Raw genomic sequence first — 23,141 nt, forward strand, 5'->3', positions numbered from 1 at the left:
TAAATGGGATTAATTGAGATTTTGGGTGACAGACCAACAACACAGTGGCACATTTTTAAGAAAAAGGTTGTGTGACCTCAACATGCGCACTCTGGATTTTACCAGTTTCAAAACCCAACAGTGTGTTATAGTGTATAACGTCAAACCATATATAAAAACAAAACAAATTCATGAAATTGGTGAAATAACATAAATTATATAGGTAAAATTGAAATATTGTGATTACAAACTTAAAGCAGCTGGTTGTGAGGCTAGCAAGCCTGAAATTGTGAAAAATACGTGGGAGCGCGGCTATTAATTTGGTATTTTTCACAAAGTGGCACATAATTGTGAAGTGGAAGGAAAATGATAAATGGTTTTCAAAATGTTTTGCAAATAAATATCTGAAAAGTGTGGCGTGCATTTGTATTTGCTCTGATACCCCAAACTAAAATCTAGTGGAACCAATTGCCTTCAGAAGTCACCTAATTAGTAAATAAAATCCACCTGTGTGTAATGTAAGCTCAGTATAAATACAGCTGTTCTGTGATGCACTCGGAGAACAAACCACATTATGAAGGCCAAGGAACACACCAAACAGGCCAGGGATAAAGTTGCTGAGAAGTGTAAAGCAGGGTTAGGTTATAAAAAAAATATCCCAGGCTTTGAACATGTCAAAACTGAGCACTGTTCAATCCATCATCTGAAAATGAAAACAGTATGGCACAACTGAAAACCTACAAAACATGGCCATCCACCAAAAATGACAGGCCAGGCAAGGAGAGCATTAATCAGAGTCGCAGCCAAAAGGCCCATGGTAACTCTGAAGGAGCTGCAGAAATCCACAGCTCAGGTGGGAGAATCTGTCCACATGACAACAATTAGTCACGCACTCCACAAATCTGGCCTTTATGGAAGAGTATATATAGAAAGTAACACCTAAAAAAAAGGGGGTACTCCCCGCGCCTAGGAGTTTGTAATTAATTATAAAAATATAAATATTAAATAATGTGACAAACTGTGATTTATTAGCAGCAGCAGTAGTATAAAATGTATATGAAAATAGTCCTGGTAGGGGCTATCTACAGCGCTTGCTAAAAATTGTGCAAATGTGCAAGATTGTGTGCAAACAAAATTTACTGGTGTAATCTTAATAATTGCAAAGACTAAAAAAAATATAATCATTTAGAGTTCATCTTTGTGCAAGTGTGCAAAATATGTGCAAACAATAATTAAAAATGTATTTTCAATAATTCCAGAGACTTAAAAAATATATGTATAGTTATTAAGAGTTCATCTTTGTGATATAAATAAGTTAATAAAGTCCAAAATTCTGTTTTTTACCAAAAATAGTGAAAAGTGCTCAACAATAATATTCCATTGGTGATATATAAAGTGCAGGTGCTGGATTCCTTCTTCCCGGTATAGTTTAAAAGATGGGTGACTTACTGAATGCAGTGGGTCTCATATACCCTACGATACTGAGACCAATCAAGCCTGTCGGTAGGTCCCCTTTAGATGTCTCCTGGCTGTGCTGGTGATGGTTTCCTCCTCACCACTCCATAGGACAGCGTATGGTGTTATTTAAAAGAAAAGGATAAGAGGCTCCAGATAGTATAATATTGTTTTTTAAAAGGATTTATTCCATAAAATGTGACAAAGTTTCCAAAAAACAAATTAGCACCGTTCGGCAAAGATCGGCAGAAATCATTTTATATGCTTCTGTGACTCAATGGTATAAACCATGCAGAGTGGCGAGCGGAGGTAAATCCGGCTTGCGTTCCAATGCACGTCACGTTGTGCGTTTCACGTCCTGACGCGGTTCGTCACATCCGGTGACGTTTTCAAAGGGAATCCAGCACCTGCACTTTATAAATCACCAATGGAATATTATTGTTGAGCACTTTTCACTATTTTTGGTAAAAACAGAAAAAACTGAATTTTGGACTTTATTGCACTTTATTAACTTATTTATATCACAAAGATGAACTTTATGGAAGAGTGGCAAGAAAAAAGCCATTGTTGAAAGTAAGCCGAAAGAAGTCCTTTTTGCAAGAAGCCATGTGGGGAACACAGCAAATGGCGTATGAGACCAAAATTTAACTTTTTGGCCTAAAAGAAAAACTCTATGTGTGGCATAAAACTAACACTGCACATCACCCTTAACACACCCTCCCCACCGTGGATGGTGGTGGCAGCATCATGTTGTGGGGATGCTTTTCTTTATCGGGTACAGGGAAGCTGGTCAGAGTTGATGGAAAGATTGATGGAGCCAAGAAAACCTGTTAGAGTCTGCAAAAGACTTGACACTGGGGCGGAGGCTTACCTTCCAGCAGGACAACGACCCTAAACGTACAGGCAGAGGTATGGAATGGTTTATATCAAAGCATATACATGTATTAGAATGACCCAGTCAAAGTCCAGACCTAAATCCATTTGAGAATCAGTGGCAAGACTTTAAAATTGCTGTTCACAGACGCTCTCCATCCAGTCTGACAGAGCTTGAGATATTTTGCAAAGAAGAATGGACAAAAACGTCATTCTCTAGATGTGCAAAGCTGGTAGAGACATACCCAAAAAAGACTTGGAGCTGTAATTGCAGCAAAAGGTGGTTCTACAATTTATTGACTCAGGGGGGCTGAATACAAATGCACGCCACACTTTTGAGATATTTATTTGTAAAAAAAAATGTAAAAACCATTTATTATTTTTCATCCACTTCACAATCATGTGCCACTTTGTGTTGGTCTATCACATAAAATCCCAATAAAATACATTCACGTTTTGAGTCGTAACATGACAAAATGTGGAAAATATCAAGGAGTATGAGTACTTTTTCAAGTCACAGTATGATGAAAATCTCATGCCACCATTTTTAAATTACACAGTGACTTTGGTGGCTGGCTTCCTTTTCCTCATTCTTTGGGCTGGCTCATCAATGAATCTGTGCCACATCTCATGCATGCATAGTAAATGTTATGTAGGCAGGAAGCATAAACAGATCTATGAATGAATTAACAAAATCTCGCTGGATTTTAATCGTTTATGCATAGCTTTGTATCTGCCACTTTGCACATACAGCAATACCACGTTATCTGTGCTTAAAAAAATAATTTACGGTTTCCTGAGATATAGTGAGACTTTGCAAAATCTTGCAAGATCTCGCATATTAGCTACAACAGCTCCCTGGAAGGCACTGGTGTTGTAGCCTTACCAATGGGGCAGCTTAAGCGAGATGGCTGTGTTCCTGGTGCAACAGGTGATCCAGAAGCAAAAAAAGACAAATTGTAAGTATACAATAAACATTTTGCTTTGAGTGTAATGTGCTCAGTGTTAACTATGCAGAGCTGCATGCAACTGTACTTTTAGTGTTTTTTTTTTGGGGGGGGGGGGGGCATCTATATCAAGAAAATTAGATTTTCTCTATACTCATTGTGCAGGAAGTTAAAAAAAAAGACTTAGGATAGATAGACTAATACAAATAGTGTATATATATATATATATATATATATATATATATATATATATATATATATATATATATATATATATATATATATTACAGGGCTGACATAAATGGTGGAATTCATTTGTATAATAATTTTGTTTAGAAATGTGCAAATTTGTTTTCAATATTGTAAAGCTAAGCCTGCTCACCATTATGTGGTAATATTAAATAAGTAATTTGTAAGTGCTATATGTCAATGCCCTATGTAGTTTCTTGGGACAACATAATGGAGATATTTTTTTAATTTTAGGTCACAAGAGCACAGAATGCAATAAAAATGTAAATGTTCAGCACTGTGTGCTCTTAACTAGCTATCATGTGTTTTTATAATTGCAATAAGAGATATTTATGTTTTTCATATAGAAAGAACCCAGATTGTATGTTGTGCCGGGAACAAGACATTTGAAAAGGATCCTCCAAGAGTGACGACACTAAGTTCATCACCAGATTCTAGGTAAATGTAATGACAGCAAAGAGCTAATATTGTATATTTATGATTGTTCACAGTTAATCCCATAATGCATATGTATAGTTACATACAATTGATCTAATTTATTTTAACATCTTTGATAAAGAAACGGACAAAGCTCCTCCACCTGTCAGTTGTTGGTGATCTTATTTCTTGTCCCATAATCTTTATTGAATTTCCAAAAGTAACAATGTAGAATGTATAAAAGAAGCTTCATAGACACTTTGAATGTACAAAGAAGTACCCGAGGTATACAGTAGAAACTCTTTACACAAGCAGCGGAAAGTAAATAAACATGTGCATAAGCTAACAGTTATGGTTGTAGGATCAATCGTAAAAATGCAAAAGTTTGGACAAAGTATCTATCTTGGTCATATATGGAGCTTGTATAGTCGAGAAGAAAGGAAGAGCTAAAGAATTAGAAGAAGATAGAGGGGGGGGGGTTGGGGGAAGGGTATGAGTCGGGCGAGAAGAGGTAGGGATGGAGTCGGTCTGCGGGGTTCCAGGGTTATTGGTGTCGGTGTACCATAAGGCGGGTTATCACAATTCCGGTAATCTGCACTCTAAATTTTCCAGGAGAAGTGTAGTGATCCAGGGGTCCCAGACTTGACAGATCTTGGGTATAGTATTCTGGAGTTAGGGTCCAATGGACTTTGGATTTAACCTCCAAGATGGAAGTGTATGGTGATAACGAAGCCTTTGCAAGGACTTGTTTGGTGGCTGTGAGAATATGAGTCATAAGGGTATATTGAGATTTAGAAATCCCCTCTCACTTATGGTTTAGTAAGACCTCAGTGGATTCAATATGTGGGTTGGGTCAAATAGTGTGGAGGAGTTGGTACACTTGTCGAACCACAGGACATGTCCACCAGATATGTAAGAAGGATCCAATACCAGGACAAACCTGTGCTATCTCCTGGGGACCATATACCACCAAAACCGCAATTTGTAATTGGTCTCCTCCGCGTTTCTGAAGTTTGATTTCATGGAAGCCCAGATCTGGTCCCAGTGCATTTGGTCTAGCATTTGCTGTAGGTCCCGTTTCCATTTAGATATGTAGTTCGATAGGTGAGGTGTATGTTTGGTTGTTAGAAGATTGTGTAGGAGTGAGATCAACCTGCTGAGTGGGGATCATTTTTACATTTTCATCTGTGTAAAGGTAAAAGGGCTTCCATCTATATGCAATGTAGACAACACATAATATTTAAACTCTAGGTACCTGGATTTCAGTACCGGACACTTTTACCCCCTTCCTGCCCAGGCCACTTTTCAGCTTTCAGCTCTGTCACAATTTGAATGACAATTGTGCGGGTCATGCAACGATGTAGTCATATCAAAATTTTTATCATTTATTTCACACAAATAGAGCTTTCTTTTGATGGTATTTAATCACCACTGTTTTTTTTTTTATTTCTTTCAAAACAAACGAAAAAATACCAAAAAGTATAAAAAAAAAACGCAATTTTCTTTCTTTCTGTTATAAACTTTTGCAAATAAATAATCTTTCTTTAGAAATTAAGGCCAAAATGTATACTTATACATTTCTTTCTTGAAAATAACTAAAATCAGTGTATATTATTTAGTCTGTAGGAAAGTTATAGAGTCCACAAACTATGGTATACCTAAATATCTGAAAAATTGATCAATCATGATGTACTGATGGCTTCATGTTATCTCATTTCTTGAGGCACGAAAATGCCAGGACAGTACAAATAACCCCCTTTTTTGGAAAGTAGGCTGTCCAAGGTATTTATTAAGAGGCATTGTGAGTTTTTTGAAGTTTTAATTTTTTGTCACAAACAATGAAGATATTAAAAAAAAAAAAAAAAAAAGGATTTAAAAAAGGTTCTACATACTGTCACCAGTGCAGTATAGCGTCATCATATAACTTGTGTGGCAGTGATCAGGGATACTGACTGGTGACAGTTTGCAAAAAAAATAAAAGTTTTAAATATTTATTTTTTTATTAATATATATATATATTTTAAAATATATTATAAAATGGGTTCAGCGGCCAGGAAGGAAAAGACCTCCAGCCGAATATTGTTATATGTTAAATACATACATAGCTTAAAGGTGATCTTAGTGTCCACAGTGTTCCCAGATGGCCAGATTGGTCCCAGAGATAAAATGGGGAAGGAGGCCCCCTAATTTAGCCAGGACAGATATCAAAAATGCCCCCAAGGCGAGTATGGGAGTCCTAGATAGATAGATAGATATAAAGATTAGTGGTTGCAAAAAATGCATTGACATATAATATGATAGAAATGGATATAAAATCACGCAAAACTGCATGTCGTGATTAATATTGGATAAAAATTCTGTCTTGCAACATTGGTTGTTGTGTATAAAAGGATATAATTATTAAGAATATAAAAAATATATATATGTAACTGTTAAGTATAGATATCAAAGAATGAAAACGAATAAATTACTCACCAAGGAGAATAACTCAAATCATGAAAAAATGGCCTAGAGACTGGATGGGTTGATGAAGATAAGCAATAAACGAAGGTTTATATTACCAACGCCTAAAAAAAGAGGGGGCATGCGTGACCCGCCATCTAAAAAGAATATCAAAAACAAGAACTGTAAATAAACAGAAAAAAAGAGGGATGATTCAGCATGTTTGCGTGCTGGTTAGGACTTTAAATGTATATAAGGAATGGTGTATATATGTATATAAATATATTGTCCCAGCAGGATCTTACCAATGTAAAAAGTAACCATGCAATCCAAATGGACAAAAAGGTATATGAAGGCTGCGCTTCAGAGACGAGTGTCCCCCGCCAATCAAGACAGGGAGGCGTGGAGGCTGTTAAATACAAATGTAAGAGGGTAATCAAACACCATGAAAAGCCAAAAAAGTGCCCGATCTAGAGGGAGAGGTAACGCTCTAAGAAGATCTCACCAGTGTGGATATCAAGTGCACAGTCCTGTTGTCCCATCCAGTATAGTCATGGCCGAGAGTTTGCAATGAAGTGAGTGCTGGTATATAAGGACTCCAAGCCGGCCGGCCATGCCTACCGGCGTGTGACGCGACCGGACCCAAACCCGCATGGCATGCGTAGCTGGTTGGTGAGCAGCGGGAAATAGGGCGGAGGAGAGCCACCCATCCACTGCACTCAACCTGTCAGAAACCGGAAACAAAATAGTTCCGGGTTGCGGGATAGCATACCTACCATGGAGGGAATCCATCCGGCCAAGAAGGAAGCAGCCCGCCCCAGATGAAACCCCAGAAACCAAGGTGGCCATTGGGAATGTGGGAAAAAGGACTGGCAAATACCGCAGAACCCTTAAAAAGGCTGCAAATAGCAATTAAAGAATCACTAAGAGACATCAGTAAGATTATGCATGATGAATGTATTATTATGTAATACAAAAATTAGAAATAATGAAACATTACAGTAATCGCCCGCTCCATCGCGGTTCAGTTTTTGCGGTCCCGGTAATTCGCGGTTTTTTTTGTAATGTTATTTTACTATATAAATCATTAAAAATGAAATATTTTTGTGTTTTCCATAGCTCTTGCTATGTCTCTTAGTATCTTTTATGTGTTTAAATGAGTTTCTATTGTTTTAAAAGTGTGTTTAAAGACCTTAAAATGCTTCTACACGTACAGTGACAGTAAAAAAAACATGCCTACAATGCATTTTAATAGGGTTTTTCTATTTCGCGGAATTTCACTTTTCGCGGCTGGGTCCGGAACGTAACCCCCGCAATGGAGGGGGGTTTACTGTATACACGAAATAGAAAAAAATATATATATACAACATCAAAAAGCAAGATATTAATTAACCATAATTGGAATAAAGGATATATAGCTTTTATATAGGGTACTCGAAGTATAGAAAATGGGGGAAGGAAGTATTGAATAAAGCCAAGGGGAGGAAGGGAATGGGAAAAGTAGAGGTAGGGGAGAATCCATCGAGAAATGATCCAAAAGACAGCACTTGCCGGGAAAACATTACCAATATGTAACTAATATATATATGTAGATTTCATAGAAAATGTTTGTATGAGTTGACCTCAATCAATCCAGGGGGTGTAAGGGCATTTAGGCGTTCGATCCATAGCGTTTCGTGCTGTAGGATCCGCTTATCCCAATTGCCCCCCCTAGGATCACGAGGAATGACCTCAAGAACAAAAAAGGAAACCATCTCAGTATGGTACCTATATATAATTTTACACACTGTGATTGCTTATAATTGTGAACTTTACCGTTTTTTCTCTCTATCGTTCATTGACGGACGCAGGACGCCTATGGGCAGTCCCTGGGGGTATACCCTCTCTCTTCCTGCATAGGATGTCAGTTTTAATCTGCCTAGTCAGGAGTAAGGACCTAGTTCCTTGCTGGGATCTTTGGTCCTGCCATAAAAGTATTTTTTTATGTTGATTTTTTATTAACTAGCCTTTTTCTCCGGAATTTTTTCCTGTGAGATCTTCAAGCAACAATGCCGGATCTGGGCAACGGCTGGATAATCTAGATCCAGTGGTCACCGCAGCTGGCCAGCTAGCGCGTGCAGGACTTAGCTCCGCGCTGGGTCGGTCGCGACATAGTCCCACTGGACGGGGACTGGCCCCATGAGATAAATGTCTCGCCAGGTTGCACAGGACAGGGTCCAGGCCTATGTCGCAGTGTTCCTATTTGGCCGACAGCCCCCCCACTTTGGCGGAGAGGGGTCCTATCAGGAGATGGTGCCCGCCTGTGTTCCTGGAGCGGTGAGTAAACGTTCCCCCCCCTCCCCTGGCGGATTTTGGAGTGAACGCAGGCCCCTCCCTGGGATGGTCGGACCCTCACACTCCTGGGTTTCCCTCTGTCCTGTTGTGCCTCCCGTCCCCCCTCCCCCTTCGCTCCCACGTGGGGGACTGTTTCGGCCTGCCTGGGGCTGGGACCACGTTTTCAGGCCGCATGGGGGCCGGGTGGTGCGCCGTGCGCGGTGCTCAGTCGATCGTGCAGGGGGGGCCTTGGTGAGTTCCTCCAGCTGGATGGTGTTAGGAGGGCTGGCGGGGGGTCCCCTTGTGGGTCCTGGTTACTGCGCTCGCCGCACGGGGCCACCATTTTCTTGTAGCCACGTCTGCTGCTATGATGGTGGCCATCTTGGTACACCCATTTTCGACCATTTTGCGGTGGATTCTTTGCTGTGAAAGCTGGTGGGTGTGCCTGGAGGCCTTTTTTGGTGGGAGGAGCCCCTCCCTTCACCCCAGGCAGCTTCCTGGCTCACTTCCTTTTACTGAGCCGCCGCTGACACGTGAAGACGTTCCTAATCCGATTGCTGCTATCTGGGGCCAGTGAGTTACTGGGGGCATAATCTCTCTCTCTGGGGGGGTTTCAGCACATGCCTGACCTCTAGGGGGTGCTGTAGCACTGTAGGACCGCTCTTTTCATATACAAAAAAAAAACTACTAGTGCGACATGGACCCTTAAGACCATGTGTCCCCACCTGACCCCCTTACGGAGGCCGCAGGGCCTTTCTGATCTCAACTGTCCACCAATGCAATTTCAGTGGTTCTGGAAGCATTTGTGTGTCGGGTGGAGGTGGCCTTTAGACCCCCTGCCTCATCTGATGTCTCAGATTCTGAGTCTGACTCAGCCACCGCAGACGTGGGTACCCCAGCCAGGTCTGGTACCCCACCCCCTGCCTCCTTTGATAGTAAGGATGAGATTTCTACCTATACTGCTGCGCAAGATAAGGCACTGGTTGTTTCTGTGCATGAAACCCTGAAATTGGAGGATGCGATTGTCGCTCCTGGGGCGCCGGTTGCCTTTGGCACCTATAAGCCTTCCAGGGTGGAAAAGTTTTTCCTTTCCCCACTTATTTTGTTGGCCTACTTGCAAAAGAATGGGACCGGCCGAAACTTTCCCCTGGGGTGTCTAGACGGATTACTAAACGCTACCCCTTTGAGGAGTCTCTGGTGAAGGAGTGGTAGGTACCACCTTTAAGGATCCAGAGTATAGGAAGGCGGAGGCTCTGGCAGGGACTGCACTGTGGCCTACTTTTACTACGGACCTTGTCACACAGACGGTGGCTGTATAGGCGTGGAGGGCAGGCCTTTGGGGAGCTGTTGGACCAGATGGTGCAGGGGCTGCAATTTGCTTATGATGCCCCGCTAGACACTGTTTCCCTGTTGGGTGGCCTGTCGGTTTTCGGCAGTGGTCATCAGGTGTATTCTCTGGCTGAAGTGTTGGTCTGCGGATCAGACTTCTAAGAAGGCCTTGACGGATTTCCCTTTCAAGGGGGCTGTCTGTTTGGGGCTACCCTGGACAACATTATTAAAGGTCTTACAGGGGGTAAGAGTACTTTTCTTCTGCAGGCTTGCAAGGGTAAGGACTCTCTGCGTAGGTGGGGTCCATCCTTTTCGGCTCACAGAAAATACTTTCGTTCCTCGGGGGCAGCCGATAAGGCAAAGCCCTTTAAGACTCCCTCGGGTGGTTCTAAGTGTCCCTGGTCTGGAAAACAGAAGTCTGGTTCCTCTAGGCCTGCGGACAAGGCCCCCTAGGCCTGAAGGTGCGCCCTCACTCGTGACTGGGGTGGGGGGACGCCTTTGCCGGTTCTCGGACTTGTGGCTGGCCCGGATCCCAGACAGGTGGGTCCGTGAGGTTGTGCGGTCCGGATACAAGATCAAGTTTTGATCCGTCCCTCCACTCAGGATTTTCCCTTCCAACGTCCGCCTGTCCCAGGATCGCTTGCGGGCGCTCTATAGGGCAGTGCAGGACCTGCTACAGCAAGGAGTGATAGTTTCGGTTCCACACGCGGAACGCTTTTATGGGTTTTATTCCAACCTGTTCACGGTTCCCAAGAAGGAGGGCAAGGTGCGTCCGATCCTGGACCTGAAGGCACCCAATATGTTCGTGCGCGCTCAAAAGTTCAAGATGGAAAATATTCGCACGGTGGTGGCTTCCCTACATCAGGGGGATTTCCTGGCTTCCATAGACATCAAGGATGCCTACCTTCACATACCAATCTGTGCCGCTCACCAACGGTTTCTCCGTTGTGCCATGGGAGAGGATCACTATCAGTTTGTGGCATTACCCTTTGGTCTCGCCTCCGCTCCCCTGGTCTTCACAAAGGTGTTGGCCCCAGTCCTGGCACTGTTATGGCAGTGGGGGATATCGGTCCTGGGTTACCGGGATGATCTGATTCTCCGTGCGGAGTCCCCTGCGTTGCTGACGGCAAACATGGCGGTCACCATGAGAACTCTGGAGGAGTTCGGGTGGATTGTGAATCTTCAGAAGTCGTCTCTGACCCCTTTCTATGAGACTGGTCTATCTGGGCCTGACTTTGGACTTGTCCTTAGCCAGGGTGTTTCTTCCCCCGGAAAAACTCCAGAGACTTCAGTCTGTGGTTCAGCTGTTGATGTCCAACGACCGGTCGTCCCTTCGGACCTGTATGAGAGATGCTGGGACTGATGGTGTCCTCCTTTGAGGCTGTCCCATTCGCTCAATTCCACATGAGGGTTCTTCAAAGGGAAATTCTTCTCAAGTGGAACAAAAACCTTGAATTCTCTGGACCTTCGGATTTGGCCAATTGTCACCATGACAATCTGTCCGGTCGGGGGGAGTCCTCAATCAGGACTCGGCTCAGAGAGTCTGGTCCCTAGAGGAATCTCAATTGCTGATCAATGTCCTGGAGCTGAGAGCGATCCGGCTTTGCCTGGCACACTGAAACGAACGTCTGGAAGGTTGTCCAGTTCACATTCATTTGGACAATGCCATGGTCGTGGCTTATATCAATCACCAATGGGGCACCAAGAGTGTCCTTGCGGCCCCTGGAAGTGGCAGGCATTCTACATTGAGCAGAGTGCCATGTTCCAGTTCTCCGCTGTCCACATTCCGGGAGTGGAAAATTGGCAGGTGGATTACCTCAGCCGCAAGGCCTTAGATGCAGACGAGTGGTCCCTGCATCCGGAGGTGTTTCAGCAGTTGTGCATTTGTTGAGGTACTCCAGACAGGGATCTGTTGGCGTCTCAAATCAACAGGAAGGTACAGAGGTTTGTTGCCTGCTCTCAGGACCTTCTGTCAGGCGCCGCAGACGCACTGGTGGCCCCCTGGGGCCAGTACCGGCTGATGTATGCCTTTCCTCCTCTCAAGTTGCTGCCAAGACTTCTTTGCAGGATAGAGGCGGAAGGGATTCCGGTCATTCTGGTGGCTCTGGACTGGCCTCATTGAGCTTGGTACTCTGACCTGGTCAGGCCTGTCGCAGACGCCCTGTCTCAGGGGCCAATCTTCCATCCTGCTTTACAGTCGCTGGCTTTGAAGGCTTGGCTGTTTAAAGCCAGGTGCTGAAGGACAGGGGATTGTCTGCTTCAGTGATTCCCACTCTGCGGAAGATTTAGCATTGCACATGGAAGTCGTACATTGCTTGGTGTGAGTCCCTTGGGACCCACCCTCGCTCCTATTCGGTGGCTCGGGTCTTTGCTTTCCTTCAACGGGGAGTTTATCAAAAGCTGGCCTTGAGTACTATAAAGGGTCAGGCCTTGGCTATTTTCTTCCAGAGGCCGTTGGCCACCTATTCCCTGGTGCGTAACTTCATCCAGATGGTGTGACACTTGGTACCTCCAGTGCGACCTCCGCTACCACCTTGGGACCTTAATTTGGTGCTGTCCGTTCTCCAGAGGCCTCCCTTTGAGAGTATTCAGGAGATTCCCCTGCTTACCTTGTCTCAGAAGGTGGCCTTCTTGGTGGCTATCACTTCTGTGCACAGGGTGTCGGAACTGGCGGCGTTGTCCTGTCATTCTCCTTACCTGGTGGTTCACAGGGATAAGGTGGTGCTTCGGCCAGGTCCATCCTTCCTGCCGAAGGTGGTTTCCAGTTTTCACTTAAATGATGACATCGTGTTACCTTCTTTGTGTCCTAAGCCTACACATCCTAAGGAATTTGCTCTGCATACCCTGGATGTTGTTCGGGCGATCAAGGTGTATTTGGCGTCTAAGTCTTTTCGCAAGTCTGACGCACACTTTTGTGCTCACAGATTGCCCAAAGAAAGAGCTGCCTGCGTCTGCTGCTACTATTTCCAGATGGATCAGACAGACAGTGGTGCAGACTTATTCCATTAAGGGTCAGGTTCCACCTTTCCCTGTCAAGGCGCATTCTACTTGGGCGCTTAGTGCTTCCTGGGCTTTTCACCATCAGGCATCTGTGCTTCAGGTGTTCAAGTCTGTGACCTGGTTGTCTGTTCACACCTTTACCAAATTTTATAAGGTGGATGTGCTGGCATCTGTGGATGCTTCCTTTGGCCACAAAGTTTTGCAGGCTGCTGTTTAGAGGGCCCCTTGGCCTTCCTTGAGGGTGTTCCTGTTTGGTTTTCAGGTGGACCTCATCTTGTTGTTGTGATGAGTCCTATGTTGCCTGGTTGGCCATGTTGGCCTTGGGGACTGTTCTGCTGTTCCCACCCCTCATTTGGGTACTGCTTTGGGACGTCCCTACTGATATGCATCAAAGGACTGCGTCTGTCAATGAACGATAGAGAAAACTGGATTTTTAACTTGCCTTAAAATCCTTTTCTCTTAGGTCCATTGACGGACGCAGTACCTGCCCCTCTATTTTTTTTGAGTGGGTTGGTGTTGTTTTCTCTGACACTGCTTTGATACAAAACAGACATCCTATGCAGGAAGAGAAAGGGTATACCCTCCAGGGACTGCCCATAGGCGTAGCCAGAAATCTTTTCTGCCTGTTGTTCTACTCCTGTAGGGGACGGTATAACCTCACTGATATGCATCAGAGGACTGCATCCGTCAATGAACCTAAGAGAAGAGGATTTTACGGTAAGTTAAAAATCCTTTTTTTTTTTCTGAATGAAAACTACTAATTCAGTGTTTACTATAGTGATTAGCTGTGATTGGCCGCAGTAAATCACATGGTATAGCTGGGCTGTGTTAGGCCCTGTTTGTACCATGTAGTGACTGTGACCAATCATATAGCTCATCACAATAATACATAATGAAAGGCATGTAACAAAGCCTTCCATTGTGTACCACTGTCATGTGATCAGCTGTGATTGGCCACAGTGGTCACATGGTACTGTCAGCGGGCCAGTATAGTGGTCTGTCATCGGCTGTGTCCGATGGGCACGGCGGGTGACAGATCGGGCTGGAGCGTAGTCTGATCCTGGGAGGACATCATATGGCGCCCTCCCAGAACAACAGTGCTCCCGCCCAGCCATCATTGTACAATAGGCCAGGCGGGAAGGTGTTAACGACCCTGGTGGATTCAAAGCCAGGCAGAAATTAGGTATTATGAAAATGTGATAATAGTGGAGAGAAAGAAATCCACTGGAGTCTTTTTGGCTGTCCCAAAGTCGCCTCAGTTGTCATGTGATTGGGTTGGATAGGCCCTTTCTATCACAAGGGGGGAGCCACAGTAAATTATGAATATATGGGGGGGTGCAGTCGTGAGCATCTGTATGAACCCACAACGGGGTTTCCTGGCTAGCATGATATTTGGCCAGGTGGACTAATTAGGCTGTGCAGTAATATCTCAAGAAGCATGGAATGCCCAGGTTGCCCTGAGGTCTGGATTGGTACATAAAACAAATGAAGATAAGCTACTAGCAGCGCTGTTTTTACACATTAGGAATATATATACATTCAAAGAAAATAAATTCATATAAGTCAATCCATATATGTATAGTGCAAAAAATTATTGCCGCGCTATGTTAATATAATTACCAAAAAGTGCTGCTGTGCATAAATCAAAATGATTCAAAGAAATAATGTGCCAAGTGTAAACAGCGCAAAAATTGGTATAGCCAACCTAATGGGGTGGTCAGTGCAATAAAAATAAATATTCAAAAAATATATAAATCTCCAATGGTGGTTACAACCCAGTGACATAAAATAATAAAGATAAATAGGTACATAAATAGTGCTAATTGATAGTCCAAAATAGTGTGCAATACATAGAATAAAATGAAATAAATATCAATAGTCCCAATTGGCTCAGCAAGTAGCCAGTGAAAATTTCTAACATCAATCAAATAAAGTGCTCAGGCCAGGGAAATGGATATACCATTTAAAGACCCTTCACCCCCATGGGCTAAATATAGATTTTGATCTAAATTGCTTTTTATCCAATTGGTGATGATATTTGAGTTCTTATCCTGCCCTTGACCCTATTTTAAAAATCGGTTTTAAAGTCAATTTAGAATGATTTTAAAATCCTTTTTAGGTCTTGCCTATGGTTTACTCCTTTTGTCCCCTTCTTTTTCGTTTTTATCTCATTGCCTTATATGGAAAACATTCACTTAAAATATATGTAAGGGGTTTTTAAACTTGTTTTCAAGGTATGGCCCAATTTTCCTATTTATTTTAATTTAATTTTATTTATTTTTTAATATTTTTATGTTTCAATGTTTTTATTAAAGTTTTTTTTGGAAAGAAAGCGTTAACAGTGCACTAGGAGCCAACATGGCTCAAATACTTCGTATGTATACAGTAAATATCTCAGAAAACAAGACATACATTAGTGCCAATGCAGAAAAACACAAAAGCAAAATGGGTAGTCAATAAGACTATAACCTAAAATGTAAACTTAAGTTAGGCATCCAACCAACAGTGCGAAAGCATAGCGGCACCCAGACAGACAGCGCCCCCGCTATTACATCCTACAGGACCGACGGTCCGGGCCCGACCCCTCAATGGCGCCCCTACGGGAACTCACTGCGCCCTTCCAGAGGGGGCGAACCCCAACCCCTATAGCAAACCCTCCACTAGTGGGGGGCACAGCCTGTCGTCCGTGCACCGTCAGAAAAATATCAGAAATTAAGAAAAAAGAGAAAAAATAGATAGAGGGAAAGGGACCAGACTGGGGGAAAAGGAGGAAACTGCAGAGGAGGGCAGCAGGAATGGAAGAGGGAGAGAGAAGAAAGAGACATCAGCGGCTATGGAGAAAATAGAAGGCCGAGGGTCGACACCCAGGCCCCGCCCGCCCCGCCGGGGGAAATCCCCCCCACAACAACCCAACCAATGCTACCAAGGCACCCGAGCACCCCTATGAGGGGCCCGCCAGGTACCTTATCCAGGGGTCCCAAGTTTTATCAAACATGCGCATCCTATCATTCAATATTGCCACCATTCGTTCATTTAACATGATCCAGGTCAGTTTGGCTTTCAAGAGTATTTTTTAATATTTTTAATTATTTTCCAGTTCTACCTTTTTACACACAGCAGATCGTTCACTTCACCATTTGTAAACCTATTTATATAGTTCCTTTTCTTGAAAAGGGGGGGCCCCAATCTTTTTGGGGATTGTATATTGTGGAGATGGCCATCCCCACCAGAACCACCCAATAGTGGGAAATGTTCCCATTCTGGAATTTTATTATATGGAATATTATATTATTCCCATTTATATATCTAGTATTTCTGCATTTTACGAATTTTATTGATTTTTAATAAATATGGAATTTTAATTAAATAAATAGTCCAGCAGTTATATACCTGTTATGAAATTTTGGTTTAAATATATCTTAAAACACCCTCGTGATTCCAAAGCGGACCAACATTAGAAATGGGAGCATTTCCTGGTTGAGTACGGCTTTTCACGCAATATTAAGGGTTTTATATATTCTTACATTGTTTTTGATACCGTTATGTGGATATTTGTAAGCCACTTTGGAAGTAAACATGCCAGAGCTGACTTCCGGTTGGGTGTACATGAGGTCAGGTACACCCAACGGGAAAAGGAAATGCCCAATTATGACCAATTAGGAGCGGTATAAAGAGACCGCCCATCTAGAAGCCGGAAATTCGTCTGTGAGAACGCCATTGGCTGGCGAAACGCGTCGACGCAATTTCCGGCTTACGCCCGTAGCAACGTCCCTTCCGGTAGCGGTGGAACGCACGCCGGAGCCAAGCCCCGCTGCACACCGTCATCCAAAGAGGATCTACCACCTTGTAAATCCATCGCTTGTTTTCTTCACATGAAATGTGAGTTTTATACTTTGTGTTGGCAACAATAAAGCATTTGTAGCAGGATTACGCTATTGGTATCCTTTTTTCCCCTATATGACCACCATCCGGTGAGAGAACCTAGGAGACTCAAATTGGTTGCCAACTTGGTTCCAAGGATAGCTGCCCGGATCTTATACCGGACTCTGCCTGTGTGACCCTCACGCCGTACGGTCTAGGGGTCCACACCGTCCGGTAAGTGGAATCACTCTTGGGGAGAGGAGTCACTTTAGCATCGCACCACTGCAGCATGTGTTTGCCTTTCCAGCACCTGAGCACTTTATTTGATTGATGTTAGAAATTTTCACTGGCTACTTGCTGAGCCAATTGGGACTATTGATATTTATTTCATTTTATTCTATGTATTGCAATCCATATATGTGAACATATTTGTGTTAGTCAAACAATATTAGAGTCATCAAAACACCATAGTGTATATGTGAGTCCAAGAAACATTAAAAGTTCAACTGTACCTCAAATCTCTTCTTCCACAACAACCAATAATAAAAGCTCTGTGCAAACTCCTTATCTTAATGAAGGTAGAACATTTACCAAACAGTATTGCTTGTCATTTCACAGACAAGCACTATGCATTTCATACAATACTGTAAATCTTCACACAACTCTTCTTAACGAACCTCGTTCAATCTTTACTCCGCTCCACAATTCCAAAGCTGCTGGTGTTAAGTAGGAATCCCATACAAAGAAAAAATTTAAGTAAAATCTTTATTTAAATAGAGTATATCTCACCAGAAATGTTCTTGTTACAGACACATCAATAAATTCCACTCGATCTCCAGTAACATGACCAGCACTTCAAAAGGATAGCTGACAGGCTCTAACCACCATATTTGGCCACCTGTGTGCCTATACTATCAGTCCAGTCTCGTCACTGCCGCCAATCTTTTAATGTTTACACCGAGTCACAGCCCAACATGTTTCGTCGTGCCCCTACTTTATCAATGTTTAGTACAGGACCTGGGTGGAGATCCTAAGTTTTCTGTTATTCCATAAAAAGCGCATCACACGTTTCTGGATTTGGGGCTTCACTACCTTAGGGACCATAATTGGTTGAACCCTAAGTAGTTAAAGCAGTTGGGTAAGTATGACATTTTTATAGCCATAATGAGAGGTGATGTGCGTCCAAAGTATCAGAAAGAGTGTGAAGTTTCTGAAGAAGAGGTGGGTAATTAGCATCATATAAGGAGGAGTAGTCTCTAGTCAAGGTTAATATCAACATTCAAAAGGGATATTGGTCAAAGATTGGAGCATTGGGTGTCATTAGTGTTGGGTTTGGGAATCATAGAAATAGATGCCTGAAGGAATTCTGGCCGGAAGTACCCATGATTGTGGAGGTTGTTGAAAGCATTACATAGTAAGGGTGCAAGGATATCTGAAAAGCATCCAGACAAGGTCTTTTGCATGGTTTTAGTGTTTTGCTGGCTGCAAGAACTTCCTCCATCGAGACAGGGGAATCGAGGCCTAGAAGCCAGGAGTCCCATACACGAGGTAGATTCTGGAAAATGAAGCACCTACCGCTGTCTTGGGTCAAGCCCGAAGGCCCAGCCAGGCCTTTACCATATAGTCACACTCGAGAAGTAGGAGTTTTGTTTTGCGTTCTTTTTTTCCCAAAAAGTTAGGTCAGAAATATCAGGCATCCTATTGTGAACCAAATAGTCTATAGTAAATAAATGTTTACAGTGGGGCATCAGTGATTTGTTTACAGACCAAGATGGGTCTTTACCTTCTGCTAGCAAGGATGATAGTGTTAAGAATACTGTAGAATGGTCAAACCATGAAATTGGAAGTATTCGTATTGCCACAACGAAAGCTAGCATAGTGTGAAATAGAAAAATATGATTGATGTGGGAAAAGGAGTTATGGTGGGAGGAGTAGTAAGTGTAGTCCTGAGGGATAGAGTGTCTCTCCCTCAAACAATCTTCCAGAGTGTGTTAAGCAAGGAGGGTCCTCAATGAGCCAGAGTGAGTCAGATCTGTTTAGAAATGGGAAGAAGACCGTGTTTGAATCCCAGCAAAAGAGGAGGGTGCCTACTTGATGGTGCCCAATGATGTGCAACAAGTGTTTAAAGAAAGGCAATTAGGAGCGTAACATGTTGTGATGGTAACCTTTCATCAAGAAGATTTTTGGGTAAGAAGTAGATAGCATTCGGCATGGTCTTTGATTTCTTTAATACAAGTGAATTGCATAGACTTGTGAAAAGCTATGAGGATGCCTCTCTTTTTGGTCTGGGCATTGACTTGATACACAAGAGGATAGTTTGATGCTGAAATATTTAGGAGCTGAGTTTTTGCAGAAATGGGTTTCCTGTAGGCAAATTATAGAGGCCTTCAGTGATTGGAAATGATTTTTTGTTTAAAAATAGCAAACATGTCATACTTACCTGCTGTGCGCAATGGTTTGGCACAGAGCAGCCTAAATCCTCCTCTTCTCCGGTCCCCCATGGGCACTCCTGGCCCCTCCTTCCTGCTGAGTACCCCCATAGCAAGCAGCTTGCTATGGGGGCCCATGAGCCGAGCCGCTGCTCTGTGTGTTGATTCAGTCATGGTGCTGTTGCTGGGCCCCACCCCTCACTGGCTCGCTGACTTTGATTGACAGCAGCGGGAGCCAATGGCGTCCGCTGCTGTATCTCAGCCAATCAGGGCTTCAAGGCTTTCGTTGGCAATATCGTTGGATCGAGAGGGAGCTTAGGTAAGTATTGGGGGGGGGGGTCCTTGCACACAAGGTTTTTTATCCTAATGCATAGAGTGCATTAACCACCTGCCAACCAGCCACCGACGGCAGGTCGGCAGGTTCCCGGGAAAATGACATACCTGTTTGTCGCTTCACAGGAACGATCGTGGGGGGCACGCACGTGCCCATTCGCCATAGGGGAAGCTGATCTGCGGGGCCGGCGGCCGTGAGTGATGCTGGGCACCCCCAATTGCTCTCTGTGGAGACAGAACAGAGGTCTGCCATTGTAAACAGCAGACTGCTGTTCTGTCAGCAATGAACACAGGGCTCCTTTGTTCCTCCTATTTAGGAACACAGGCCCCTATGTTCATTTCATAAGTCCATCCCCCACACAGTTAGAAAGCGCCCCCTAGGGACACATTTAACCCTTTGATCGCCCCTAGTGTTAACGCCTTCTTTGCCAGTGTCATTAGTACAGTAACAGTGCATATTTCTCTTACGTCCTCTGACAGTCGCCACCCCTCATATAGTCTTCACCAATGGGAATTGACCTCTTATCCATAGGAGCAAGCTAGGCATAAGACTTGTTAAAAAACAAAACAGTTTGCATAGACACACCTATAGGAGCTGTCCCACTGGTCCAATACCCCCCTGCTATCAGCATTCCCAACTCAGTTTGTCTTCTGCCTAGTTAGGAGTAAGATAGGCTTCCCTGTGCTGGGGCTACAGTCTCAGCCTTTCTTCTGTTTTATTACTTTTATTTTATGCCAAGTGTTTTCTTTGCACTACTAGCTTTTTATTTGTTCTGCGCTTAGTTAGTCGGATCTTCGGAAGACTACAGCGTTTGCGGAGCTGGGAATTGGACTGGTTGTACAAGAGCCATACGGAATCCCAGCCTGCCATCGAGCGTTTAGCAGGCTATGTGTATCAGTGTTAATTTTGGCAGCAAATTTCAATTTAGTTTTAGTCTTAGGACTAAAATGGCATTTTAGTTTTAGTCCCATTTTAGTCTTCTGCAAGTGTTTTAGTTTTAGTCGTATTTAGTCGACTAAAACTCCAGTACATTTTAGTCGACTAAAACGTCCTACATTTTAGTCGACTAAAACTCATTTTAGTCATCTATAATCGAATGGGTGTAGTTCAATTGTAATTTGTAATGCATTATTTAAGCATTTCTCTACAATTTCCAAACTCATTATATACTAGTGCTGGTCCTGGAGTGAAAAATCGAATATGTTTTTATTTATGGTGGTATTAAGCTTTCAGCATGCACCAGTGTTAATTTTGCAGCAAATATCGATTTAGTTTTAGTTATAGTCTTTTGACTAAAATGCAATTTTAGTTTTAGTCGTATTTTAGTCATCTGAATTTTTTTAGTTTTAGTCGTATTTTAGTCGACTAAAATTGTGTTAACTTAGTCGACGAAAACATTTTAGTCAACGAAATTAACACTGATGTGTATGCCCTGGCCTCGCAAATGACCTGTCCCTGTCCTCAGGGACAAAAGCCTGCGAGGCCACCTCGCTAGGATGCCTCAACTGCAGTTTCCGTGCATTGCTAGAATCCTGTTTGGCTGACGGCACCCCCACCAAATGGGGTGGGAGGCTTCAGTCGCAGAGCGGCACCCACGCCATCATGGACCGGTGAGTACATTCTGTGTGGGGCCTCTGTTCTGGGGATGACAATCTGCTGAGAGTCTGTGTTCTCCCTCATGTCTGTGTGTCATGGGCTCGCATTCCCTCCCGGTCCCTGCGGGGGCACTATCGCGTCCAGGACGCTCTGTGGGGGTCCCTGCCCCCTGCGGCACTGTTGTGTGTGTTTTTGTGGGGAGCAGGCTAGCATGTGAGGGCTGCTGCGGTGTAAAACCACAGGGCCGCCATTTTGGGTGTGGGCAGCTGCTCTGGCTTCAGTAAGGGCGATCAGCAGCCATTTTCTATGTAGTGTATCGCGGGACGGCCAGAGAACGCGCTGCTATGTCTGCGCTTATTACCACTGTTAAGGATACACTACATTTAGAGGATGAGCCCAACCCGCCGGGTAAGCGGTCTTCTTTTGGGACCCATAGAACCCAGAAGGCGGCACAAGTGTTCCCTTCTTCCTCCTTGGACGAATTGATTAAGGGGGTCACTGGGGGCAAGAGCACTTTGCTGCCCCAGAATCCTATGGGTAAGTTTTTCCGCGGTAAGCGGGGCCCTTCTTTTAAACCAAATCAGGGGTCCTTTCGTGCCTTCAAGGCACAGAACAAGGGCAAATCCTTCAAAGGCCATGGTGGCCAGAAGAATCCTTGGTCAAAAGCCGCCCAGTCCGCCTCGACCTGAAGGGAAACCCTCACCCGTTCCAGGGGTGGGGGGACGTCTGCGCGGTTTTCTCGAACCTTGGCTGCGCCGGATTCCGGACAGGTGGGTTCAGGAAATCATTCGATCAGGTTACAAGATCGAATTCCTTTCGCGTCCAGCGGACAGATTCTTTCCTTCAAATCTTCGTTTGACCCTAGATCGCTTACGAGATCGGGTGGTTCAGGATCTTCTCGCCCAGGGGGTAATCGTCCCGGTGTCGCATCGGGACAGGTTTCAGGGGTTTTACTCTAATCTGTTCACTGTGCCCAGAAAGGAGGGCAAGGTACGTCCTATTCTGGACTTGAAAGCTCTGAACTGCTTCGTGCGGGTTCAAAAATTCTGCATGGAATCCCTCCGCTTGGTGGTGGCCTCCCTGAGCCCGGGAGACTTCCTGGCTTCCATCGATCTCAAGGATGCGTATCTACACATCCCCATATTCGAGGGTCATCAGAGATACCTCCGATTCGCAATCGCGGAGGAACACTATCAGTTTGTGGCGTTACCTTTCGGTCTCGCTTCGGCTCCAAGGGTGTTTACCAAAGTGTTGGCTCCTGTTCTGGCCCTGTTGCGGGCGCAGGGAATTGCAATCTTGGGCTATCTGGACGATCTCCTGTTAAGATCGAATGCCAGCCAGTGTCTGTTACGCGATCTGTCAACTACGGTTCAGACACTCCAGTTGTTGTGGACGGTGGTCACCACGGACGCCAGCCTGGCGGCCTGGGGTGGCGTTCTGGGCACTCTATCTGCCCAGGGCACTTGGTCGGAGGAGGAATCCTCTCTGCCCATAAACATCTTGGAACTGCGAGCGATCAGACTGTGCTTGCTCTGTTGGTCGGATCATCTTCGGGGCCGCCCTGTGCCGGTGCAGACGGACAACGCCACTGCGGTGGCTTACATCAATCACCAAGGGGGCACCAGGAGTGCCCGGGCGGCCCAGGAAGTGACCAAAATTCTGTCTTGGGCCGAGACGCAGGTCCCGGCGATTTTGGCAGTCCACATTCCAGGTGTGGAGAATTGGCAGGCCGATTACCTAAGCCACCAGACCCTGGACCAGGGGGAATGGTCCCTACACCCGGAGGTGTTTCAGATGCTGTGTGCGCGAGGGGGATCCCCGGATTTGGATCTGTTCGCGTCCAGGCTAAACAACAAGGTGGGAAGGTTCGTGGTGAGAACGCACGATCCTCTGGCAGATGCCTCGAATGCGCTGGTG

General features: G+C 44.4%; 1 protein-coding gene across 1 annotated transcript in view; it reads left to right on the top strand.

Moving 5' to 3' along the window:
- TEX14 (testis expressed 14, intercellular bridge forming factor) overlaps positions 1-23,141 on the top strand; it is a gene marked incomplete at both ends in the record, with an annotated part of 675,561 nt that overhangs the window by 550,006 nt on the left and 102,414 nt on the right. The window contains one exon of the mRNA XM_082248092.1: positions 3,851-3,941. Within this exon, the coding sequence (XP_082104218.1) occupies positions 3,851-3,941 (91 nt within the window). The remainder of the gene's footprint in view (positions 1-3,850; positions 3,942-23,141) is intronic.

This window comes from Pelophylax lessonae, assembly GCF_965119305.1.
Source record: "Pelophylax lessonae genome assembly, chromosome: 2".
NCBI classification, from domain to species: domain Eukaryota; kingdom Metazoa; phylum Chordata; class Amphibia; order Anura; family Ranidae; genus Pelophylax; species Pelophylax lessonae.